Raw genomic sequence first — 23,839 nt, forward strand, 5'->3', positions numbered from 1 at the left:
CGGGGGTTTTGGGTCTTTGTTCGACACTCACACAAAAAATGAAGGAGACTTGAGACCGAGGGTCAGGGGCGGGGTCAGGGGTTGAGGTTTAGGACAAAAATTTGGGGTTTTGGAAAAGGGTGGTCACAGTGACAAGCATTGAACCAAAACCCCAAACACCAACCCAACGACCATAACCAGCACCATCATCACCATAAGCACGAGCATCTTTGGCGCAGAAATAGACGGCGGAATCCTCGTCCTTGAGGCTGCTCATGGTCAGCGTCACCGAGCTCTGCCCGTTGTCCCTGGAGATCGTGAAGCGGCCCTTGACCGACGGCGCGTAGTAGGTGTTGCGACCATCCTTGTAGATCCCCGCGAGCCACTCCAGCCCCTGCCCGGGTCTCTGGCGGACCCAGTACATTCCGTAATTCCCGAAATCGAAGCCAGAGCCGCGGCAGATGAGGCGCAGGGACCCCCCGGGGGGCTGGAGGTCCCCCCCGAACTCCAGCAGGGTCACGGCCGCCCGGAGCCCTGCGGGGAAAAGGGGAGATGGGGATGGGAACAGCTCAGCCCTTGACCCAAAACCCGTGATTCTTGGCCTAAAATTGACACTTGGACCTCCCCACCTTCCTTGTTCTGTTCCTGCTGGCGCTCCCAGGTGGGTACCGCCCCTTTTTTCGGCATGGCCACGCCCACTATCCTGAACTCATCAGGATTCTCATCCCCATCTCCCCTTTTCCCCGCAGGGCTGCGGGCGGCCGTGACCCTGCTGGAGTCCGGGGGGGACCTCCGGCCCCCCGGGGGGTCCCTGCGCCTCCTCTGCCGAGCCTCCGGCTTCGATTTCGGCAGTTTTGCCATGCAATGGGTTCGACAGAGACCCGGGCAGACGCTGGAATTTGTCGCATACATCAGCAACGGTGGCAGCACCTGGTACCCGCCGTCGGTCAAGGGCCGGGTCACGATCTCCAGGGACAACGGGCAGAGCTCGGTGACGCTGACCATGAGCATCCTCAAGGACGAGGATTCCGGATCCTATTTCTGCGCCAGGGGTGCTGATGGTTATGGTGCTGCTGGTTTTGGTGACGATGGTGTTGATGGAATCCAACTCCCGGGTTTTGCTCCGCTCCCATCACTGTGTCCCCAAGGCCCCGATTTCTGTCCCAAACCTCTCCTCGTGACTCACATCTTGACCCTTTGTCCCCATTGGCACCCGCGGTGACCCCCGACCCCAAACCCTCGCCCGCCTCTGCCCCAAAACTCAACCTTGGGCCCCAAACCTTCACCCCCGGCCTCCAGCCCCGGCCTCCTCCAATCAGGGCCCGGGGAGCCGGGGGAGATTGGGGTGAAATGGGCAAAACTGGGGAAAGCCGGCAATGGGGGCAGCGACGGCGGAGTTTGGGGCAGAAGGCCAAGAGTGGGGCCGAGGGCTGGGGTTTGGGGAAGGAATTGGGGATTTTGGGACATTTGGGGCACCAGGGGCGGGGCTTGGGGCCACCACCAGCATTGTCACCATACCTTGCAGTGCCAGAAGCAGAAACAGCGAACCATTTACAGTTGCTGTCGAAACACCTGGCACAGAAATAGGATCCGGAATCCTCGTCCTTGAGGCTGCTCATGGCCAGCGTCACCGAGCTCTGCCCATTGTCCCTTGTCACCGTGAACCGGCCCTTGACCGACGGCGCGTACACGGCGTTTTCGCCCTTGCTGTTGATCTGTGCGACGAATTCCAGCACATTCCCCGATCTCTGGCGGATCCAGTAAATTTCAAAATTTCCGAAATCAAACCCGGAGCCGCGGCAGAGGAGGCGCAGGGACCCCCCGGGGGGCTGGAGGTCCCCCCCGGACTCCAGCAGGGTCACAGCCACCCGGAGCCCTGCGGGGAAAAGGGGAGATGGGGATCAGAATCTTGATTGGTCGAGGCCTCAGAGTGGGCGTGTCCATGCCGAAAAAAGGGGCGGGCCCCAGCTGGGAGCGCCAGGAGGAACAGAACAAGAAAGAAGGGGAGGTCTAAGGGTCACAGTTCGGGGCCAGGAATCTAGGTTTTGGGGTCAAGCGTTGAGCTGTTCCCATCCGTATCTCCCCTTTTCCCCGCAGGGCTCGGGGCGGCCGTGACCCTGCTGGAGTCCAGGGGGGACCTCCAGCCCCCCGGGGGGTCCCTGCGCCTCCTCTGCCACAGCTCCGTCTTCGATTTCGGGAGTTACTCCATGTACTGGGTCCGCCAGAGACCTGGGCAGGCGCTGGAGTGGCTCGCGGGGTTCAGCAGCAGTGGCAGCACCTGGTACGCGCCGTCGTTCAAGGGCCGGTTCACGATCTCCAGGGACAACGGGCAGAGCTCGGTGACGCTGACCATGAGCAGCCTCAAGGACGAGGATTCCGGATCCTATTTCTGCGCCAAAAATGCTGGTGCTGCTCCTAATCATGCATATGCTATTGTCCCCATCCCCATCACTTTGTCCCCCTGTGCCCGTGCCCCAGCCCCTTCCCTGCAGCCCCTGGCTCCATTCCTGCCCCTCTGTCCCACCCTGGCGCTGCTCTGGCCCCAAATCGCAGCTCCTGGCCCCAAATCAGGGCCGGGGGCACCCTGAGCTCAGCCTCGTCCCTCAAACCCCAACCGCTGCCACCAGACTCGTCCAGTTTCACCCCAAATCTCCCCTGCTGGCCCCGAGGCACAGCCCCGACCCCAATCTGCCCCACCGGCCTCACATCGGGGCTCTGGGCCCAAAGTTTGAATGCCTGAGCCCCGACCTCAACCTGGGGCCCAAATCCTGACGTTTCGGCCACGTTTGGGGAACGAGGGCGCCGAGCGTGGCCCCGAGGGGACATTTGGGGCAGAGGCAGCGCAGGGCTGGGACAGAGGGGCAGGAGTGGGGTCAGGGGCCGGGCTTTGGGGACGGGGCTGGGGAACGGGGATGGGGGGGACACAGCCATGGGGGCGGGGCTAAAACAATGCGCAATAGTGTCTGAACCACCGTCAGTGAATGGAGATTTGGCACAGAAATAGGATCCGGAATCCTCGTCCTTGAGGCTGCTCATGGTCAGCGTCACCGAGCTCTGCCCGTTGTCCCTGGAGATCCTGAACCGGCCCTTGACCGACGGCGCGTAGTGGGTTTCACTGCCATCGTTCCTGATCCACGCAATGTATTCCAGCCCCTGCCCGGGTCTCTGTCGGAGCCATTGCATGGCAAAACTGCCAAAAACAAAGCCGGAGCCGCGGCAGAGGAGGCGCAGGGACCCCCCGGGGGGCTGGAGGTCCCCCCCGGACTCCAGCAGGGTCACGGCCGCCCTGAGCCCTGCGGGAAAAGGGGAGATGGGAATGGGAACAGCTCAGCCCTTGACCCCAACTCTGACTCTTGGAACCCAAATTGTGACCCTTGGACTGACCCATCCTCTTCCTCCTCCACCTGCTGGATCCCACACTTGGGTCCCGCCCCTTTTTCCAGCAGGTCACGCCCTCTCTGAGGCCTCGACCAATCAGGATTCCCATCCCCATCTCCCCTTTTCCCCGCAGGGCTCCGGGCGGCCGTGACCCTGCTGGAGTCCGGGGGGGACCTCCAGCCCCCCGGAGGGTCCCTGCGCCTCCTCTGCCGCGGCTCCGGCTTCGATTTCGGGCAGTTTGGAATGTTCTGGATGCGCCAGAGACCCGGGCGGGGGCTGGAATACGTGGCAAGTATCCAGAAGGATGGCAGTTCCTGGCAATCGTGGTCGCTGCGGGGCAGGGTCAGGATCTCCAGGGACAACGGGCAGAGCTCGGTGACGCTGACCATGAGCAGCCTCAAGGACGAGGATTCCGCCGTTTATTTCTGCGCCAAATCTCCTGATGCCAATGTTTATGGTGATGCTGTTGTCACGGTGCTTGGGTTGCATTTTGGGGTTTCAGCTCCATCCCTGTCCCCAGCTGTCCCCAGCGCCTTCCCCCAGCCCTCCCTGCCCCAGCCCTGCCCCTGTGTCCCAGCCCTGCCCCGTTTGCCCCAGCGCTGCCCCTTGGCCCCAAACCCTGCCCTGCTCCTGCCCCAAACTCAGCTCTGGGCCCCAAATCTCAGCCTCGGCCCCAAAAGGGCCCAAAGGGGCGAGGTTTGGGGGCAGCGGGGGAGCTTTGGGGCAGCGGCTGCGGCTGGGAGCCCAGAGGGGAGATTTGGGGCAGAATCGGGCGAGGTTTGGGGCCAGACTGGTTGGGTTTGGGGCAGAAGCAGTCAGCGGTTTTGGGTCTTTGTTCGACAGTCGCACAAAAATTGAAGAAGACTTCAGACCGAGGGTCAGGGGCAGGGTCAGGGGTTGAGGTTTAGAACAAAAATTTGGGGTTTTGGAAAAGGGTGGTCACAGTGACAAGCATTGAGCCAAAACCCCAAACACCAACCGAACCACCATAATCAGCACCATCATCACCATAAGCACGAGCATCTTTGGCGCAGAAATAGACGGCAGAATCCTCGTCCTTGAGGCTGCTCATGGTCAGCGTCACCGAGCTCTGCCCGTTGTCCCTGGAGATCCTGAACCGGCCCTTGACCGATGGCGCGTAGCCGGTCCAACTACCATCGCTGTTGATACTCGTGAGAAATTCCAGCGTCTGCCCGGGTCTCTGGCGGACCCAGAACATTCCAAACTTTCCGAAATCGAAGCCAGAGCCGCGGCAGAGGAGGCGCAGGGACCCCCCGGGGGGCTGGAGATCCTCCCCACACTCCAGCAGGGTCACGGCCGCCCGGAGCCCTGTGGGGAAAAGGGGAGATGGGGATCAGAATCCTGATTGGTTGAGGCCTCCGCTGTGGGCGTGGCCATATGGAAAAAGGGGCGGGACCCACCTGGGAGCGCCAGCAGGAACAGAAGAAGGAAGTTGGGGAGGTCCAAGTGTCATAATTTTAGGCCAGGAATCAAGGTTTTGGGGTCAAGGGTTGAGCTGTTCCCATCCCCATCTCCCCTTTTCCCCGCAGGGCTCCGGGCGGCCGTGACCCTGCTGGAGTCCGGGGGGGACCTCCAGCCCCCCGGGGGGGTCCCTGGCGTTGCTGTGCCGCGCCTCGGGGTTCGATGTCAGCAGTTCCACCATGTTCTGGATCCGCCAGGGGCCCGGGCAGGCACTGGAGTGGGTCGGGAGCATCAGGAAGGAAGGTTGGAGCTCCGCGTACGCGCCGTCGGTCAAGGGCCGGTTCAGGATCTCCAGGGACAACGGGCAGAGCTCGGTGACGCTGACCATGAGCAGCCTCAAGGACGAGGATTCCGCCGTCTATTTCTGCGCCAAATGTTCTGCTGCTGGTAGTGCTTATGCTATTTGTGCATTTGGGGCTGTTGCTTTTGTTTCTCATTTTGCTCGTGGCCCCAGACATCCCAGGATTGTCCAGAACCATCCCCCAAATCCCAGACACTGCCCCCAACTTGCAGCCACGTTCCCAAACCTCCCTCACTGCTCCCTAATTGGTCTTTCTCTTCAATTTTTACCATTTTCCCCAAATCTCGGCCTTCCGCTCAAACCTGGGCTGTTTGTCCCGAACCATGCCCCACTGCACCGCCAACCACTGACCGCAAACCCATAAATGATTCTGCCCCAAACCCAACGGGTTTGGCCCCAAAACTCGCCCGATTCTGCCCCAAATCTCCCCTCTGGGCTCCCAGCCGCAGCCGCTGCCCCAAAGCTCCCCCGCTGCCCCCAAACCTCGCCCCTTTGGGCCCTTTTGGGGCCGAGGCTGAGATTTGGGGCCCAGAGCTGAGTTTGGGGCAGGAGCAGGGCAGGGTTTGGGGCCAAGGGGCAGCGCTGGGGCAAACGGGGCAGGGCTGGGACACAGGGGCAGGGCTGGGGCAGGGAGGGCTGGGGGAAGGCGCTGGGGACACCTGGGGACAGGGATGGGGCTGACACCACAAACTGCAGTGACAACAGCAGCGCCAGCAATATTAGCATCAGCAGATTTGGCACAGAAATAGACGGCGGAATCCTCGTCCCTGAGGCTGCTCATGGTCAGCGTCACCGAGCTCTGCCCGTTGTCCCTGGAGATCCTGAACCGGCCCTTGACCGATGGCGGGTACCAGGTGTTGCCACCATCGTTGTTGATACTTGCAACGTATTCCAGCGCCTTCCCGGGTCTCTGGCGGACCCAGTGCATGGCAAATTGTCCAAAATTGAACCTGGAGCCACGGCAGAGGAGGCGCAGGGACCCCCCGGGGGGCTGGAGGTCCCCCCCAGACTCTAGCAGGGTCACGGCCGCTCCCCCATCCACAAACATTCACTGGTTTATCCCCAACATCCCCTGGTTTCGTCCCAAATCTCCACCAGAGGTTTCCAGGACCCTCAGGTGCCTCAAACACTGCAATTAACTCCAATCCTTTCATTTATTGTCTTGAAACCTGGTCCACAGCCTTGTCAATGATCGCACAATTAAAAGCTCATTAACGACTCCCAGAACTGCCCTGGACCCCAACCCCAGCACATCCCGGCCTCAGCCTCAAGCCCCCTCCTGCTCCTGGTCAATCCGGCCCTGCTGGCCCTCCCAGGTGGTTCCCGACCGTTTTTCCACCAGGCCACGCCCACTTATGACTCACAGCCAATCAGGATTCTCATCCCCATCTCCCCTTTTCCCCGCAGGGCTCCGGGCGGCCGTGACCCTGCTGGAGTCCGGGGGGGACCTCCAGCCCCCCGGGGGGTCCCTGCGCCTCCTCTGCCGCGGCTCCGGGTTCACTTTTGGCAGTTTTGGGATGGCCTGGATGCGCCAGAGACCCGGGCAGGGGCTGGAGTTCGTTGCGGGGATCCACAGCAGTGGTGGCAGCACCGGCTACGCGCCCTCGGTCAAGAGTCGGGTCAGGATCTCCAGGGACAACGGGCAGAGCTCGGTGACGCTGACCATGAGCAGCCTCAAGGACGAGGATTCCGGATCCTATTTCTGCGTGAAATATTACCGGGCTGATAGCTGGAGTCGTGCTCATGATATTGGCCATTCTGGTGCTTACGGTGATTTTCTCACCATCCCCGTCCCCGTGTCCCCCTGTCCCCGTGCCCCAGCCACTTCCCTGCAGCCCCTGGCCCCATTCCTGCCCCTCTGTCCCACCCTGGCGCTGCTCTGGCCCCAAATCGCAGCTCCTGGCCCCAAATCAGGGCCGGGGGCACGCTGAGCTCAGCCTCGTCCCTCAAACCCCAACCGCTGCCCCCAGACTCGTCCGGTTTCACCCCAAATCTCCCCTGCTGGCCCCGAGGCACAGCCCCGACCCCAGTCTGCCCCACCGGCCTCACATCTGGGCTCTGGGCCCAAAGTTTGAATGCCTGAGACCCAACCTCAACCTGGGGCCCAAATCCTGACATTTCGGCCACGTTTGGGGAACGAGGGCGCCGAGCGTGGCCCCGAGGGGACATTTGGGGCAGAGGCAGCACAGGGCTGGGACAGAGGGGCAGGAGTGGGGTCAGGGGCCGGGCTTTGGGGACGGGGCTGGGGAACGGGGACGGGGGGGACACAGCCATGGGGGCGGGGACAACGTCAAAATTATAACCAGTACCACCGACATAATTATCAAGAGTTTTGGCGCAGAAATAGACGGCAGAATCCTCGTCCTTGAGGCTGCTCATGGTCAGCGTCACCGAGCTCTGCCCGTTGTCCCTGGAGATCCTGAACCGGCCCTTGACCGACGGCGCGTAGTACGTGTCACCGCCGCTGCTGTGGATCCCTGCGAGCCACTCCAGCCCCTGCCCGGGTCTCTGACGGACCCAGCTCATGGAGAAACTCCCAAAATCAAACCCCGAGGCGCGGCAGAGGAGGCGCAGGGACCCCCCGGGGGGCTGGAGGTCCCCCCCGAGTCCAGCAGGGTCACGGCCGCCCGGAGCCCTGCGGGGAAAAGGGGAGATGGGGATGGGAACAGCTCAGCCCTTGACCCCAAAACCTTGATTCCTGGCCTAAAATTGTGACCCTTGGACTAACCCATCTTCCTTGTCCTGATCCTCCTGGCTCTCCCAGCTGAGTCCTGCCCCTTTTTTCAGCATAGGCATGCCCACTCTGAGTCCTTGACCAATCAGGATTCTCATCCCCATCTCCCCTTTTCCCCGCAGGGCTCCGGGCGGCCGTGACCCTGCTGGAGTCCGGGGGGGACCTCCAGCCCCCCGGGGGGTCCCTGCGCCTCCTCTGCCGCGGCTCCGGCTTCGATTTCGGGAAGTTTGGGATGGGCTGGATGCGCCAGAGACCCGGGCAGGGGCTGGAATACATTGCGAGTATCAGCGCTGGTGGCAGCACCTGGTACGCGCCATCGTTCAAGGGCCGGTTCACGATCTCCCGGGACAACGGGCAGAGCTCGGTGACGCTGACCATGAGCAGCCTCAAGGACGAGGATTCCGCCGTCTATTTCTGTGCCAGGCGTTTTGATGGTGGTGCTGGTAATACTCCTGATGCTGTTTTTGGGGACAATTCCGGCAGCAGCGCCACCTCCCATCATGGTCACCAAATATCTCCAATCCCAGCGACCTTCCCCTTAACCCCAAGGGGTCGGGGTTCGGGCCCGAGGGTCCCGGTTGGGGTCAGGGCTGGGGATTTGTGCCGGGGGCGGCTGCTCTGGGCCAGGAGCGCAGCTTGGGCAGAGCGGGGCGAGTCGCAGCCAGGGATCCCGGCAGAGGGGCCGGGCCCAGCTCAGGAGCCAAAACGGCCCCGAGGGGGCCCCGAGCTGAGCTTTGGGGCCAGGAGCTGAGAATGTGGGGCAGAGCCAGCGCAGGGCTGGGACACGGGGACAGGAACGGGGCCAGGGGCTGGGGCTGGGGGAAGAGATTGGGACAAGGGGACAGCTGGGGACACAGTGACGGGGGGCGAGGCCAAAACGAGATCCAGCAAAACCTACACCAGCATTAGCAGATTTGGCGCAGAAATAGACGGCGGAATCCTCGTCCTTGAGGCGGCTCATGGTCAGCGTCACCGAGCTCTGCCCGTTGTCGCTCGTCATCGTGAACCGGCCCTGCACAGAATCCGCGTAGAATGTTTTGCCACTGCCTCTGCTGATACTCGCAACCCATTCCAGCCCCTGCCTGGGTCTCTGGCGGAACCAGAACAATCCAAACTTCCCAAAATCGAAGCCGGAGCCACGGCAGAGGAGGCGCAGGGACCCCCCGGGGGGCTGGAGGTCCCCCCCGGACTCCAGCAGGGTCACGGCCGCCCGGAGCCCTGCGGGGAAAAGGGGAGATGGGGATGGGATCAGCTCAGCCCCTGACCCGAAAACCTTGATTCTTGGCCTAAAATTATGACACTTGGACCTCCCCATCTTCCTTGTTCTATTCCTCCTGGCGCTCTCAGGTGGATCCCGCCCCTTTTCTCGGCATGGCCACGCCCATTCTCAGACCTTGACCAATCAGGATTCTCATCCCCATCTCCCCTTTTCCCCCGCAAGGCTCCGGGTGGCCGTGACCCTGCTGGAGTCCGGGGGAGACCTCCAGCCCCCCGGGGGGTCCCTGCGCCTCCTCTGCCGTGGCTCCGGCTTCGATTTCGGACAATTTGGAATGTTCTGGATCCGCCAGAGACCCGGGCAGACGCTGGAGTTCGTCGCCAGTATCACCAAGGGTGGTTACACCGGGCTCGTGGATTCGGTCGAGGGCCGGTTCACGATCTCCAGGGACAACGGGCAGAGCTCGGTGACGCTGACCATGAGCAGCCTCAAGGACGAGGATTCTGGATCCTATTTCTGTGCCAAATCTGCTGATGCTAATATTGCTGGTGCTGCTGTTGTCACTGCAGTTTGGGGTTTCAGCCCCGTCCCTGACCCCATCTGTCCCCAGCTGTCCCCAGCGCCTTCCCCCAGCCCTCCCTGCCCCAGCCCTGCCCCTGTGTCCCAGCCCTGCCCCGTTTGCCCCAGCGCTGCCCCTTGGCCCCAAACCCTGCCCTGCTCCTGCCCCAAACTCAGCTCTGGGCCCCAAATCTCAGCCTCGGCCCCAAAAGGGCCCAAAGGGGCGAGGTTTGGGGACAGCGGGGGAGCTTTGGGGCAGCGGCTGCGGCTGGGAGCCCAGAGGGGAGATTTGGGGCAGAATCGGGCGAGTTTTGGGGCCAAACCAGTTGGGTTTGGGGCAGAACCATTTAGGGGTTTGCGGTCAGTGGTTGGCGGTGCATTGGGGCATGGCTCTGGACAAACAGCCCAGGTTTGAGCGGAAGGCCGAGATTTGGGGAAAATGGTAAAAATTGAAGAGAAAGACCAATTAGGGAGCAGTGAGGGAGGTTTGGGAACGTGGCTGCAAGTTGGGGGCAGTGTCTGGGATTTGGGGGATGGTTCTGGACAATCCTGGGATGTCTGGGGCCACGAGCAAAATGAGAAACAAAAGCAACAGCCCCAAATACACCAACAGCATAAGCACCACCAGCAGCAGAACATTTGGCGCAGAAATAGGATCCGGAATCCTCGTCCTGGAGGCTGCTCATGGTCAGCGTCACCGAGCTCTGCCCGTTGTCCCTGGAGATCCTGAACCGGCCCTTGACCGATGGCGTGTACGCGGAGCTCCAACCTTCCTTCCTGATGCTCCCGACCCACTCCAGCGCCTGCCCGGGCCGCTGGCGGATCCAGAACATGGTGGAACTGCTGACATCGAACCCCGAGGCGTGGCACAGCAACGCCAGGGAACCCCCGGGGGGCTGGAGGTCCCCCCCGGACTCCAGCAGGGTCACGGCCACCCGGAGCCCTGCGGGGAAAAGGGGAGATGGGGATCAGAATCCTGATTCGTCGGGATCTCAGAGTGGGCGTGGCTATGCTGAAAAAAGGGGCGGGACCCAGCTGGGTGTGCCAGCAGGAACAGAACAAGGAAGATGGGGAGGTCCAAGTGTCATAATTTTAGGCCAGGAATCAAGGTTTTGGGGTCAAGGGCTGAGCTGTTCCCATCCCCATCTCCCCTTTTCCCCGCAGGGCTCCGGGCGGCCGTGACCCTGCTGGAGTCCGGGGGGGACCTCCAGCCCCCCGGGGGGTCCCTGCGCCTCCTCTGCCGAGCCTCCGGCTTTGATTTCGGACAATTTGGGTTGGGCTGGATGCGCCAGAGACCTGGGCAGGCGATGGAATACGTCGCGACTATCACCAACGATGGCAACACCTGGTACTTGGATTCAGTCAAGGGCCGGTTCAGGATCTCCAGGGACAACGGGCAGAGCTCGGTGACGCTGACCATGAGCAGCCTCAAGGATGAGGATTCCGGATCCTATTTCTGCGCCAAATTTTTCAACAATCGTTGTGGTGGTGCTGCTTATGTTTATGGTGTTGATGGTGGCTGTTGTCCCAGGCCCTCTCCTCTGTGTCCCCAAATGTCCCAGAATTCTCTGATACTTCCCCCAAACCTCGGCCCTTTTCCTCCAATCTTCACCATTTTCCCCCAACTCTCGGCTTTCCCCCCAGTTTTGACCGTTTCCCCCAAATCTCGGCCTGCCCCTCGCCCTCGGGCCGTGTGTCCGGAGCCGTCCCCCAAATCTCAGCCTTTCACCCCAGATTGCCGCTCCCTCCCCTGGCGGCCATCGGCCCCAAAATCCCTCTGGGGCAGCCCCAGATCTGCGCCCCGGGCACCAAACCCGCGCTGGGGCGCCGGATCCTGAGGGTTTAACCCAAAATGGGCAGCGACGGGGAGGAGGTGGGGCTGGGAGAGGGGAATCTGGGGGAAAACGGGGGAGATTTGGGGCAGAGCCAGTTCAGGGCTGGGACACGGGGACAGGGATGGGGTCGGGGGCTGGGGTTTAGGGGAGGGGTCTGGGGAACAAGGTTGGGGCCAAAACGATAAGCAGCAGCATCAGCATATAATCCGGAATTAGCTTTGGTGCAGAAATAGGATCCGGAATCCTCGTCCTTGAGGCTGCTCATGGTCAGCGTCACCGAGCTCTGCCCGTTGTCCCTGGAGATCGTGAACCGGCCCTTGACTGACGGCGCGTAAGCGGTGTAACCACCACCGCTGTAGATCCCTGCCAGCCATTCCAGCCCCTGCCCGGGCCTCTGCCGCACCCAGTACATGGAGGAAGCCGCAGGATTGAACCCGGAGCCGCGGCAGAGGAGGCTCAGGGACCCCCCGGGGGGCTGGAGGTGCCCCCCGGACTCCAGCAGGGTCACGGCCGCCAGCAGCCCTGCGGGGAAAAGGGGAGATGGGGATGGGAACAGCTCAGCCCTTGACCCAAACCCTGACCCTTGGAACCAAAATTGTGACCCTAGGAGTTCATCATCTTCCTTCTCCTCATGATCCTGCTGGCCATCCCAGCTGGGTCCTGCCCCTTTTTCCAGTTGATGACGCCCACTCATAGGGCTCACAGCCAATCAGGATTCTCATCCCCATCTCCCCTTTTCCCCGCAGGGCTCCGGGCGGCCGTGACCCTGCTGGAGTCCGGGGGGCACCTCCAGCCCCCCGGGGGGTCCCTGCGCCTCCTCTGCCGCGCCTCCGGTTTCCATTTCCGCAGTTTTGATCTGCACTGGATCCGCCAGAGCCCCGGGCAGAGCCTGCACTGGGTCGCAGCCATCGACAGCTACGGTGGCACCTACTACGCGCCGTCGCTGTGGGGCCGGGTCACGATCTCCAGGGACAACGGGCAGAGCTCGGTGACGCTGACCATGAGGAGCCTCAAGGACGAGGATTCCGCCGTCTATTTCTGCGCCAAGGAATCCGGCGCTCGCATCGCTGATGGGGCTCTGGAATCTATTGGCCCCAGCCCCGTCCCTGTCCCCTCCTGTCCCCTTTCCCCGGCTCCGTCCCTCCCACCCTTGACCCCCCTGCTGACCCCCACGCACCCAAATCTGCCCCATTTCACCCCAATCTCGGCCGTTTGCACCCCAGTTTGGGGAGCTCGGTTGGGACTTGGAGCCAAGAGCTGAGGGTTGGTGCCAGCAGCGGAGATTGGGGGCAGAGCCAGCGCAGGGCTGGGACACGGGGACAGGGACAGGGAAGGGGCTAGGGTTTGGGGACAGGGGGGCACAGCCATGGAGGCACGGCCAATAGCACAGGCATCAATAGCATTCACGTCACGATCATCACGATCGGCCCCAGCATGCTTGGCACAGAAATAGGATCCGGAATCCTCGTCCTTGAGGCTGCTCATGGTCAGCGTCACCAAGCTCTGCCCGTTGTCCCTGGAGATCCTGAACCGGCCCCGCACCGACGGCGCGTAGTAGATGTAATCACCGGTGCTGTGAATCCCTGCGAGCCACTCCAGCCCCTGCCCCGGTCTCTGGCGGGTCCAGCTCATGGAGAAACTCCCGAAATTGAACCCAGACCCTCGGCAGAGGAGGCGCAGGGACCCCCTGGGGGGCTGGAGGTCCCCCCCGGACTCCAGCAGGGTCACGGCTGCCCAGAGCCCTGCGGGGAAAAGGGGAGATGGGGATCAGAATCCTGATTGGTCGAGGCCTCAGAGTGGGCGTGACAATGCCAAAAAAGGGGTGGGACCCACCTGGGAGCGCCAGCAGGAACAGAACGTGGAAGATGGGGAGGTCCAAGTGTCATAATTTTAGGCCAAGAATCAAGGTTTTGGGGTCAAGGTCTGAGCTGTTCCCATCCCCATCTCCCCTTTTCCCCGCAGGTCTGTGGGCAGCCGTGACCCTGCTGGAGTCCGGGGGGGACCTCCAGCCCCCCGGGGGGTCCCTGCGCCTCCTCTGCCGCGGCTCCGGCTTTGATTTTGGGCTTTCTACCTTGTTCTGGGTCCACCAGAGACCCGGGCAGGCGCTGGAGTGGCTTGCGGGGTTCAGCACCAGTGGCAGCACCTACTACGCGCCCGCGGTCAAGGGCCGATTCACGATCTCCAGGGACAACGGGCAGAGCTCGGTGACGCTGACCATGAGCAGCCTCAAGGACGAGGATTCCGCCGTCTATTTCTGCGCCAAAAATGCTGCTGCTGGTTGGGGTGCTGATGCTGGTCGTGTTGACGGCACCGGTGCTGTCCCCGTCCCCATCTGCGAGTCCCCCCGTCCCCAGAGCGCAGCCCCTTCCCCCAAGCCCAGCCCCAGCCCCAGCTCTTGGCCATTGATCCCAGCCTGGCCCTGGCTCGGCCCCAGTTCTCACCCGCCCACCCCAAACCACAGCTCCTGACCCCAAATCTCCCGTGTGCCTCAAAACTCTGCTCTGCAGGTCGGGGTGCGGGGCCGAGGGTCCCGGTTTGGGGACAGCAGGGGAGCTTTGGGGCAGCGGCTGCGGCTGGGAGCCCAGAGGGGAGATTTGGGGCAGAACCAGTTGGGGGTTTGGGGTCAGTGGCTGGTGGTGGAGGAAATGTGCGAGACCTGGGACAAAGAATCAGGACTGGGGCCTGGGGTGAGGTCTGGGGAAAGGGCGTGCTCAGATAGGGGTGGTGCCACCACCGGCATGGTCAAAGTAAGCGGCAGCAGCAGCGCTACCAGTACCAGCAGATTTGGCGCAGAAATAGACGGCGGAATCCTCGACCTTGAGGCTGCTCATGGTCAGCGTCACCGAGCTCTGCCCGTTGTCCCTGGAGATCCTGAACCGGCCCTTGACCGATGGCGGGTACCAGGTGCTGCCACCATCGTTGTTGATACTTGCAACGTATTCCAGCGCCTTCCCGGGTCTCTGGCGGACCCAGTGCATGGCAAATTGTCCAAAATTGAAGCCGGAGCCACGGCAGAGGAGGCGCAGGGACCCCCCGGGGGGCTGGAGGTCCCCCCCGGACTCCAGCAGGGTCACGGCCGCCCGGAGCCCTGCGGGGAAAAGGGGAGATGGGGATGGGAATCCTGATTGGTCCAGGGCTCACAGTGGGTGGGGCCATCTGGAAAAAGGGGCGGGACCCAGCTGGGAGCCACCAGCAGGAACAGAACAAGGAAGATGGGGAGATCCAAGTGTCATAATTTTAGGCCAAGAATCAAGGTTTTGGGGTCAAGGGCTGAGCTTTTCCCATCCTGGTACTGTTGCTGTTGGGGACACGGCCAGTGGTGGCCCTGTCCCCATCCCTGAGTCCCTCCCTGTCCCCAGCCCCAGAGCCCTCCCCAGCCCCAGCCCAGCCCCAGCTCGTGGCCGTTTCTCACAGCTTTCCCCTCCTCAGCCCCAGCCTCGGCCCTTGGCCGCGGATCTTCCTCCGAGCTCTGCGCTGAGGGTGAGCGCCGGGCCCAGGGCTGGGGACACGAATGGAGGCGCCGAGAGTGGGGCCAGGGGCTGGCTTTGGGGACGGGTCTGGGGTTTGGGGACAGGGGGGGACACAGCCGTGGGGGCGGGGCAAATGCCGCAGGCATCAATATCGTCAGCATCATCATCAGCACCCCTGGCGCAGAAATAGGATCCGGAATCCTCGTCCTGCAGGCTGCTCATGGTCAGCGTCACCGAGCTCTGCCCGTTGTCCCTGGAGATCCTGAACCGGCCCTTGACCGATGGCGGGTACCAGGTGCTGCCACCATCGTTGTTGATACTTGCAACGTATTCCAGCGCCTTCCCGGGTCTCTGGCGGACCCAGTGCATGGCAAATTGTCCAAAATTGAACCTGGAGCCACGGCAGAGGAGGCGCAGGGACCCCCCGGGGGGCTGGAGGTCCCCCCCGGACTCCAGCAGGGTCACGGCCGCTCCCCCATCCCCAAACATTGACTGGTTTATCCCCAAAATCCCCTGGTTTCATCCCAAATCTCCACCAGAGGTTTCCAGGACCCTCAGGTGCCTCAAACACTGCAATTAACTCCGATCCTTTCATTTATTGTCTTGAAACCTGGTCCACAGCCTTGTCAATGATCGCACAATTAAAAGCTCATTAACGACTCCCAGAACTGCCCTGGACCCCAATCCCAGCACATCCCGGCCTCAACCTCGAGCCCCCTCCTACTCCTGGTCAATCCGGCCCTGCTGGCGCTCCCAGGTGGTTCCCGACCCTTTTTCCACCAGGCCACGCCCACTTATGACTCACAGCCAATCAGGATTCTGATCCCCATCTCCCCTTTTCCCCGCAGGGCTCCGGGCGGCCGTGACCCTGCTGGAGTCTGGGGGGGACCTCCAGCCCCCCGGGGGGTCCCTGCGCCTCCTCTGCCGCGCTTCTGGGTTTGATTTCGGGAAGTTTGGAATGTACTGGATCCGCCAGAGACCAGATCAGACCCTGGAATACGTCGCGAGTATCAGCAGCAGTGGTGCTTATACCTACTACGCACCCTCGGTCAAGGGCCGGTTCACGATCTCCAGGGACAACGGGCAGAGCTCGGTGACGCTGACCATGAGCAGCCTCAAGGACGAGGATTCCGCCGCCTATTTCTGCGCCAAACGTGATGCTGCTGGTGCTGGTGCTTATGCTGCTGATATTTGTTATTCCGGCCGAGTTCCTGTCCCCGTGTCCCCCTGTCCCTGTGCCCCCGCCCCTTCCCTGCAGCCCCTGGCCCCATTCCTGCCCCTCTGTCCCACCCTGGCGCTGCTCTGGCCCCAAATCGCAGCTCCTGGCCCCAAATCAGGGCCGGGGGCACCCTGAGCTCAGCCTCGTCCCTCAAACCCCAACCGCTGCCCCCAGACTCGTCCAGTTTCACCCCAAATCTCCCCTGCTGGCCCCGAGGCACAGCCCTGACCCCAATCTGCCCCACCGGCCTCACATCGGGGCTCTGGGCCCAAAGTTTGAATGCCTGAGCCCTGCCCTCAACCTGGGGCCCCAATCCTGACATTTCGGCCACGTTTGGGGAACGAGGGCGCCGAGCGTGGCCCCGAGGGGACATTTGGGGCAGAGGCAGCGCAGGGCTGGGACAGAGGGGCAGGAGTGGGGTCAGGGGCCGGGCTTTGGGGACGGGGCTGGGGAACGGGGGGGACACAGCCATGGGGGTGGGGTTAAAACAATGCGCAATAGTGTCTGAACCACCGTCAGTGAATGGAGATTTGGCGCAGAAATAAACGGCGGAATCCTCGTCCTTGAGGCTGCTCATGGTCAGCGTCACCGAGCTCTGCCCGTTGTCCCTGGAGATCCTGAACCGGCCCCGCCCCGATGGCGCGTACTCGGTTTCACTGCCATTGTTCCAGATCCACGCGACGTATTCCAGCGCCTGCCCGGGTCTCTGTCGAACCCAGTGCATGGAAAACTTCCTGAAACTGAACCCGGAGCCGCGGCAGAGGAGGCGCAGGGACCCCCCGGGGGGCTGGAGGTCCCCCCCGGACTCCAGCAGGGTCACGGCCGCCCGGAGCCCTGCGGGGAAAAGGGGAGACGGGGATCAGAATCCTGATTGGTCGAGACCTCAAACAGGGCGTGGCCATCTGGAAAAAGGGGCGTGACCGACCTGGCTGCGCCAGCAGGGCCAGCAGGGCCAGCGCAGGGAGGGGGTTGGTGGCCATGGCCGGGATGTGCCGGGGTTGGTTGGCCCGAGGGGTTTTGGGGGGTTTTAACGAGATAATAATTGGGAAATCAATGCCAATGCTCAGGATGAGGAGTGCAATTAATTAATGAGGAGATCAGGGTTAATTGCAGGGTTTGAGGCGCCTTAGGACATTGGAAACATCTGGTGGAGATTTGGGGCAGAACCAGGGGAGTTTTGAGTGAAAATGGTGAAGATTTGGGGATGGGCTGTGCGCGGCCGTGACCCTGCTGGAGTCCGGGGGGGACCTCCAGCCCCCCGGGGGGTCCCTGCGCCTCCTCTGCCGCGGCTCCGGCTTTGATTTTGGACAATTTGGGATGGGCTGGTATCGGCAGAGGCCCTGTCAGGTGCTGGAATACATCGCAGACACCACCAACGATGGCGGCAGCATCAGATACGCACCGTCACTCAAGGGCCGGTTCAGGATCTCCAGGGACAACGGGCAGAGCTCGGTGACGCTGACCATGAGCAGCCTCAAGGACGAGGATTCCGCCGTCTATTTCTGCTCCAAAGCTGCCGTTCCTGGTTGGGGTGCTAATCCTGCTTTTAATCTTGATGACACCGGTGCTGTCCCCGTCCCCATCTGCGATTCTCCCCGTCCCCAGAGCGCAGCCCCAGCCCCAGCTCTTGGCCATTGATCCCAGCCTGGCCCTGGCTCGGCCCCAGTTCTCACCCGCCCACCCCAAACCACAGCTCCTGACCCCAAATCTCCCCTTTGAGCCCCAAAACTCTGCTCTGCAGGTCGGGGTTCGGGGCCGAGGGTCCCGGTTGGGGTCAGGGCTGGGGATTTGTGCCGAGGGCGGCTGCTCTGGGCCAGGAGCGCAGCTTGGGCAGAGCGGGGCGAGTCGCAGCCAGGGTTCCCGGCAGAGGGGCCGGGCGCAGCTCAGGAGCCAAAACGGCCCCGAGGGGGCCCCGAGCTGAGCTTTGGGGGCAGGAGCTGAGAATGTGGGGCAGAGCCAGCGCAGGGCTGTGACACAGGGACAGGGATGGGTCCAAAATTAGCACCAGCATTACTACTTCCACTAACAGTGGTTTTGGCGCAGAAATAGATGGCGGAATCCTCGTCCTTGAGGCTGCTCATGGTCAGCGTCACCGAGCTCTGCCCGTTGTCCCTGGAGATCGTGAACCGGCCCTTGACCGACGGCGCGTAGCCGGTGCTGCCACCAGTGTTGATACTAGCGACACATTCCAGCCCCTGCCCCGGTCGCTGGCGGACCCAATGCATTTCAAAACTCCCAAAATTGAAGCCGGAGCCGCAGCAGAGGAGGCGCAGGGACCCCCCGGGGGGCTGGAGGTCCCCCCCGGACTCCAGCAGGGTCACGGCCGCCCGGAGCCCTGCGGGGAAAAGGGGAGATGGGGATCAGAATCCTGATTGGTCAAGACCTAGGAGTGGGCATCACCTACTGGAAAAAGGGGCGGGATCCACCTGGGAGGATCACCAGGAGCACAGGAAGAGGAGGATGGGTCAGTCCAAGGATCTCAATTTGGGTTCCAAGGGTCAGGGTTTGGGTCAAGGGTTGAGCTGTTCTCATCCCCATCTCCCCTTTTCCCCGCAGGGCTCCGGGCGGCCGTGACCCTGCTGGAGTCCGGGGGGGACCTCCAGCCCCCCGGGGGGTCCCTGCGCCTCCTCTGCCGAGCCTCCGGCTTTGATTTCAAGAGCTACGACATGTTCTGGATCCGCCAGAGACCCGGGCAGGCGCTGGAATACGTGGCAATGATCAACTACGATGGTGTCTACAGCGAATACGCGCCCTCGGTCAAGGACCGGGTCACGATGTCCAGGGACAACGGGCAGAGCTCGGTGACGCTGACCATGAGCAGCCTCCAGGACGAGGATTCCGGATCCTATTTCTGTGCCAAAGCTGCTGGTGGTCACGATGTTAAGAGTGCTGCTGATTATTTTGACGCCGTCCCTGCCCCCGTGTCCCAGCCCTGAACCGGCTCTGCCCCAAATCCCCCCCGTTTTCCCCCAGATTCCCCTCTCCCAGCCCCACCTCTTCCCTGTCGCTGCCCATTTTTGGTTAAACCCTCAGGATCCGGTGCCCCAGCGCGGGTTCGGTGCCCGGGGCGCAGATCTGGGGCTGCCCCAGAGGGATTTTGGGGCCGATGGCCGCCAGGGGAGGGAGCGGCAATCTGGGGTGAAAGGCTGAGATTTGGGGGACGGCTCCGGGCACACGGCCCGAGGGCGAGGGGCAGGCCGAGAATTGGGGGAAACGGTCAAAACTGGGGGGAAAGTCGAGAGTTGGGGGGAAATGGCGAAGATTGGAGGAGAAGGGCTGGGGTTAGGGGGAAGGATCAGAGAATTCTGGGACATTTGGGAACACAGAGGAGAGGGCGTGGGACAACAGCCACCATCAACACCGTAAACATTAGCACCACCACCACAACCACTGGTGAAACATTTGGCGCAGAAATAGGATCCGGAATCCTCGTCCTTGAGGCTGCTCATGATCAGCGTCACCGAGCTCTGCCCGTTGTCCCTGGAGATCCTGAACCGGCCCTTGACCGACGGCGCGTAGTCGGTGCCACCACCATCGTTCCTGATCCACGCGATCCTTTCCAGCGTCTGCCCGGGCCTCTGGCGCATCCAGAACATGTCGTAGCTCCCGAAATCGAAGCCGGACCCTAGGCAGAGGAGGCGCAGGGAGCCCCCGGGGGGCTGGAGGTCCCCCCCGGACTCCAGCAGGGTCACGGCCGCCCGGAGCCCTGCGGGGAAAAGGGGAGATGGGGATCAGAATCCTGATTGGTCGACACCTCTGCAGTGGGCGTGGCCATCTGGAAAAAGGGGCGGGACCCACCTGGGAGCGCCAGCAGGAGCACAGGAGCAGGAGGATGGGTCAGTCCAAGGGTCACAATTTGGGTTCCAAGGGTCAGGGTTTGGGTCAAGGGCTGAGCTGTTCCCATCCCCATCTCCCCTTTTCCCCGCAGGGCTCCGGGCGGCCGTGACCCTGCTGGAGTCCGGGGGGGACCTCCAGCCCCCCGGGGGCTCCCTACGCCTCCTCTGCCGCGGCTCTGGGTTTGATTTTGGGAAGTTTGGAATGTACTGGATCCGCCAGAGACCCGGGCGGGGGCTGGAATATGTCGTGAGTATCAGCAGCAGTGGTGGCAGCACCAACTACGCGCCGTCGGTCAAGGGCCGGTTCAGGATCTCCAGGGACAACGGGCAGAGCTCGGTGACGCTGACCATGAGCAGCCTCAGGGACGAGGATTCCGCCGTCTATTTCTGCGCCAAACGTTATAACCGTGACTGTTGTACTGCTGTTTAAGATTTTGACCCTGTCCCTGTCACAAGTTCCTGCCTGCGTGTTCACCATTGGCGCCAATTTTTGGTTAAACCCTCAGGATCCGGTGCCCCAGCGCGGGTTCGGTGCCCGGGGCGCAGATCTGGGGCTGCCCCAGAGGGATTGATCGCCAGCCGGGCCTCTGGGGGCCAATCCCCAGCGGGTCGGCGCTGCTGGAGCCCCTCTGGAGCCGTTTCGTTCCCCAGCGTCGCTCTCACGGCACGGACACGGCGACGGGCAGGTGCCGGCAGCGCACGGCCCCGCGGCAGGCACAAAAATCAATGCCGCAGCTGACTTCAAAGGGATTGGGACCAATCAAAGAACACAAAACCACACTGATATGATGGCCCGAGATCCGGCCCAATCTCATCAACTTCGGGGAGCTTGGTTGAGACCTGGAGCCAACAGCGGAGATTGGGGGCAGAGCCAGCGCTGGGCTGGGACACGGGGACAGGGACGGGGAAGGGGCTGGGGAATGGGGACAGGGGGACACAGCCATGGGGACGGGGCCAAAGCGATAACAGCACCGTAATTATACTAACCAGGGGTGGCTCTGGCGCAGAAATAGGATCCGGAATCTGTGTTGGTGACGTTCCTCACAATCAGCGTCACCAAGCTCTGCCCGTTGTCCCTGGAGAGCGTGACCCGGCCCCGCAGCGACGGCGCGTTGACGGCGTAACCACCGCTGTAATAAACACTGGCCACGAACTCCAGCGCCTGCCCGGGGCTCTGGCGGACCCAGAACATGTCAAACTGGGCAAAATCGAACCCGGAGGCGTGGCAGAGGAGGTGCAGGGACCCCCCGGGGGGCTGGAGGTCCCCCCCGGACTCCAGCAGGGTCACGGCCGCCCGGAGCCCTGCGGGGAAAAGGGGAGATGGGGATGGGAACAGCTCAACCCTTGCCCCCAAAACCTTGATTCTTGGCCTAGAATTATGACACTTGGACCTGCCCATCTTCCTTGTTCTGCTCCTGCTGGCGCTCCCAGCTGGGTCCCACCCCTTTTCACGGCATGGCCACACCCACTCTGCAGTCTCGACCAATCAGGATTCCCATCCCCATCTCCCCTTTTCCCCGCAGGGCTCCGGGCGGCCGTGACCCTGCTGGAATCCAGGGGGGACCTCCAGCCCCTCGGGGGGTCCCTGCGCCTCCTCTGCCGCGGTTCTGGGTTCAGTTTCGGAATATATGGAATGTTCTGGATCCGCCAGAGACCTGGGCAGACCCTGGAATACGTCGCAAGTATCAGCAGCAATGGTGGCGCCACCAACTACGCGCCGTCGTTCAAGGGCCGGTTCAGGATCTCCAGGGACAACGGGCAGAGCTCGGTGACGCTGGCCATGAGCAGCCTCAAGGACGAGGATTCTGGATCCTATTTCTGTGCGAGACGTTTTGATAGTGGTGCCGGTAATATTGCTGATGGTGTTTTTGGGGACAATTACAGCAGCGGCGCCACCTCCCATCATGGCCACCAATTGTCCCCAATCCCAGCGTTTTTTCCCCCAAACCCCAGCCCTTGTCCTCACATCTTCATCATTTTCCCCCAAACTCCGCCCCTACTGCCCCAGCTCTGCGCTTTCCCCCCAGTTTTCCCCATTTCTCCCCAATCTCGGCCTGCCCCTCTGTCCCGCTTTGGCGCGGGGGCACATTCAGGTCGGCGGCGCGCAGCTTTGCGTGCAGCCGGCGCTCTGCGGGGGCGCCGAGCAGCCGGGCGCGCCTCCGCCACGCACAGGTGGCAGAGACGAAAAGAACCCGGCGGCTTTCTCTCTCCTGCCCCGGCCCGGCCCGGCCGCGCCCCAGCAGCCGCCAGGAAAGAACTGGGGGGCGGCTGCGGGGCCCCAGAGTCGGAGCGGCTTCTCCCCCCTGCCATCGGGGACCGCGCTTCCTCCCCACCGCCCTCGCTGGCCCCGCGCCCTTCCTCGCCTTTGGGGCCGAATCCTCCTGGGAGCTCTGGAGACGGCGGCGGCGGTGACAATGCTGGTGGCGGCCCCAAGCCCCGCCCCTGGTGCCCCAAATGTCCCAAAATCCCCAAATCCTTCCCCAAACCCCAGCCCTCGGCCCCACTCTCGGCCTTCTGCCCCAAACTCCGCCGTCGCTGCCCCCATTCCTGGCTTTCCCCAGTTTTGCCCATTTCACCCCAATCTCCCCCGGCTCCCCGGGCCCTGATTGGAGGAGGCCGGGGCTGGAGGCCGGGGGTGAAGGTTTGGGGCCCAAGGTTGAGTTTTGGGGCAGAGGCGGGCGAGGGTTTGGGGTCACGGGGCACCGCTGGTGCCAATGGGGACAAAGGGTCAAGATCTGAGTCACGAGGAGAGGTTTGGGACAGAAATCGGGGCTTTGGGGACACAGTGATGGGAGCGGAGCAAAACCCGGGAGTTGGATTCCATCAACACCATCGTCACCAAAACCAGCAGCAGCAGCACCATAACCATCAGCACCCCTGGCGCAGAAATAGGATCCGGAATCCTCGTCCTTGAGGCTGCTCATGGTCAGCGTCACCGAGCTCTGCCCGTTGTCCCTGGAGATCCTGAACCGGCCCTTGACCGATGGCGGGTACCAGGTGCTGCCACCGTTGCTGATATACGCGACAAATTCCAGCGTCTGCCCGGGTCTCTGTCGAACCCATTGCATGGCAAAACTGCCGAAATCGAAGCCGGAGGCTCGGCAGAGGAGGCGCAGGGACCCCCCGGGGGGCTGGAGGTCCCCCCCGGACTCCAGCAGGGTCACGGCCGCCCGGAGCCCTGCGGGGAAAAGGAGAGATGGGGATCAGAATCCTGATTGGTCCAGGGCTCAGAGTGGGTGGGGCCATCTGGAAAAAGGGGTGGGACCCACCTGGGAGGATCACCAGGAGCACAGGAAGAGGAGGATGGGTCAGTCCAAGGGTCACAATTTGGGTTCCAAGGGTCAGGGTTTGGGTCAAGGGCTGAGCTGTTCCCATCCCCATCTCCCCTTTTCCCCGCAGGGCTCCGGGCGGCCGTGACCCTGCTGGAGTCCGGGGGGGACCTCCAGCCCCCCGGGGGTCCCTGCGCCTCCTCTGTCGGGCGTCCGGCTTCGATTTCGGGAGCTACGACATGTTCTGGATCCGCCAGAGACCCGGGCAGGCGCTGGAATACGTGGCAATGATCAACTACGATGGTGTCTATGCTGAATACGCGCCGTCGGTCAAGGACCGAGTCACGATGTCCAGGGACAACGGGCAGAGCTCGGTGACGCTGACCATGAGCAGCCTCAAGGACGAGGATTCCGGATCCTATTTCTGTGCCAAAGCTGCTGGTGGTCACGATGTTAAGAGTGCTGCTGATTATTTTGACGCCGTCCCTGTCCCCGTGTCCCAGCCCTGAACCGGCTCTGCCCCAAATCTCCCCTGTTTTCCCCCAAATTCCCCTCTCCCAGC

At 62.6% G+C, this 23,839-nt stretch overlaps 1 pseudogene and 7 gene segments (V, D, J or C); 5 read left to right on the top strand and 3 right to left on the bottom strand.

Annotated features, from left to right (window-relative positions):
* Positions 1 to 664: 664 nt before the first annotated feature.
* On the top strand, positions 665 to 1,447 carry LOC119696287 (the record flags this gene model as incomplete). The annotated part of the segment is given in 2 exon segments: positions 665 to 1,058; positions 1,428 to 1,447. Coding segments are annotated over 2 exon segments (414 nt in total), but the record flags the coding sequence as incomplete, so codon positions are not given.
* Positions 1,448 to 1,488: 41 nt separating this feature from the next.
* On the bottom strand, positions 1,489 to 1,838 carry LOC119696288 (the record flags this gene model as incomplete). The annotated part of the segment is given in 2 exon segments: positions 1,489 to 1,497; positions 1,557 to 1,838. Coding segments are annotated over 2 exon segments (291 nt in total), but the record flags the coding sequence as incomplete, so codon positions are not given.
* A 35-nt stretch (positions 1,839 to 1,873) lies between these two features.
* On the top strand, positions 1,874 to 2,567 carry LOC119696289. The segment is given in 2 exon segments: positions 1,874 to 1,895; positions 2,077 to 2,567. Coding segments are annotated over 2 exon segments (513 nt in total).
* A 2,630-nt stretch (positions 2,568 to 5,197) lies between these two features.
* On the bottom strand, positions 5,198 to 6,188 carry LOC119696290. The segment is given in 2 exon segments: positions 5,198 to 5,203; positions 5,832 to 6,188. Coding segments are annotated over 2 exon segments (363 nt in total).
* A 140-nt stretch (positions 6,189 to 6,328) lies between these two features.
* Positions 6,329 to 19,108, top strand: LOC119696291. The segment is given in 3 exon segments: positions 6,329 to 6,334; positions 6,390 to 6,456; positions 18,729 to 19,108. Coding segments are annotated over 3 exon segments (453 nt in total).
* A 346-nt stretch (positions 19,109 to 19,454) lies between these two features.
* LOC119696292 lies at positions 19,455 to 20,082 on the bottom strand. The segment is given in 3 exon segments: positions 19,455 to 19,477; positions 19,561 to 19,797; positions 19,971 to 20,082. Coding segments are annotated over 3 exon segments (372 nt in total).
* Positions 20,083 to 20,093: 11 nt separating this feature from the next.
* LOC119696293 lies at positions 20,094 to 20,797 on the top strand (the record flags this gene model as incomplete). The annotated part of the segment is given in 2 exon segments: positions 20,094 to 20,404; positions 20,617 to 20,797. Coding segments are annotated over 2 exon segments (492 nt in total), but the record flags the coding sequence as incomplete, so codon positions are not given.
* Positions 20,798 to 23,415: 2,618 nt separating this feature from the next.
* Positions 23,416 to 23,786, top strand: LOC119696294 (annotated as a pseudogene).
* Positions 23,787 to 23,839: the final 53 nt, after the last annotated feature.

The sequence above is a fragment of the Motacilla alba genome, unplaced genomic scaffold (assembly GCF_015832195.1).
Source record: "Motacilla alba alba isolate MOTALB_02 unplaced genomic scaffold, Motacilla_alba_V1.0_pri HiC_scaffold_28, whole genome shotgun sequence".
NCBI classification, from domain to species: Eukaryota; Metazoa; Chordata; class Aves; order Passeriformes; family Motacillidae; genus Motacilla; species Motacilla alba.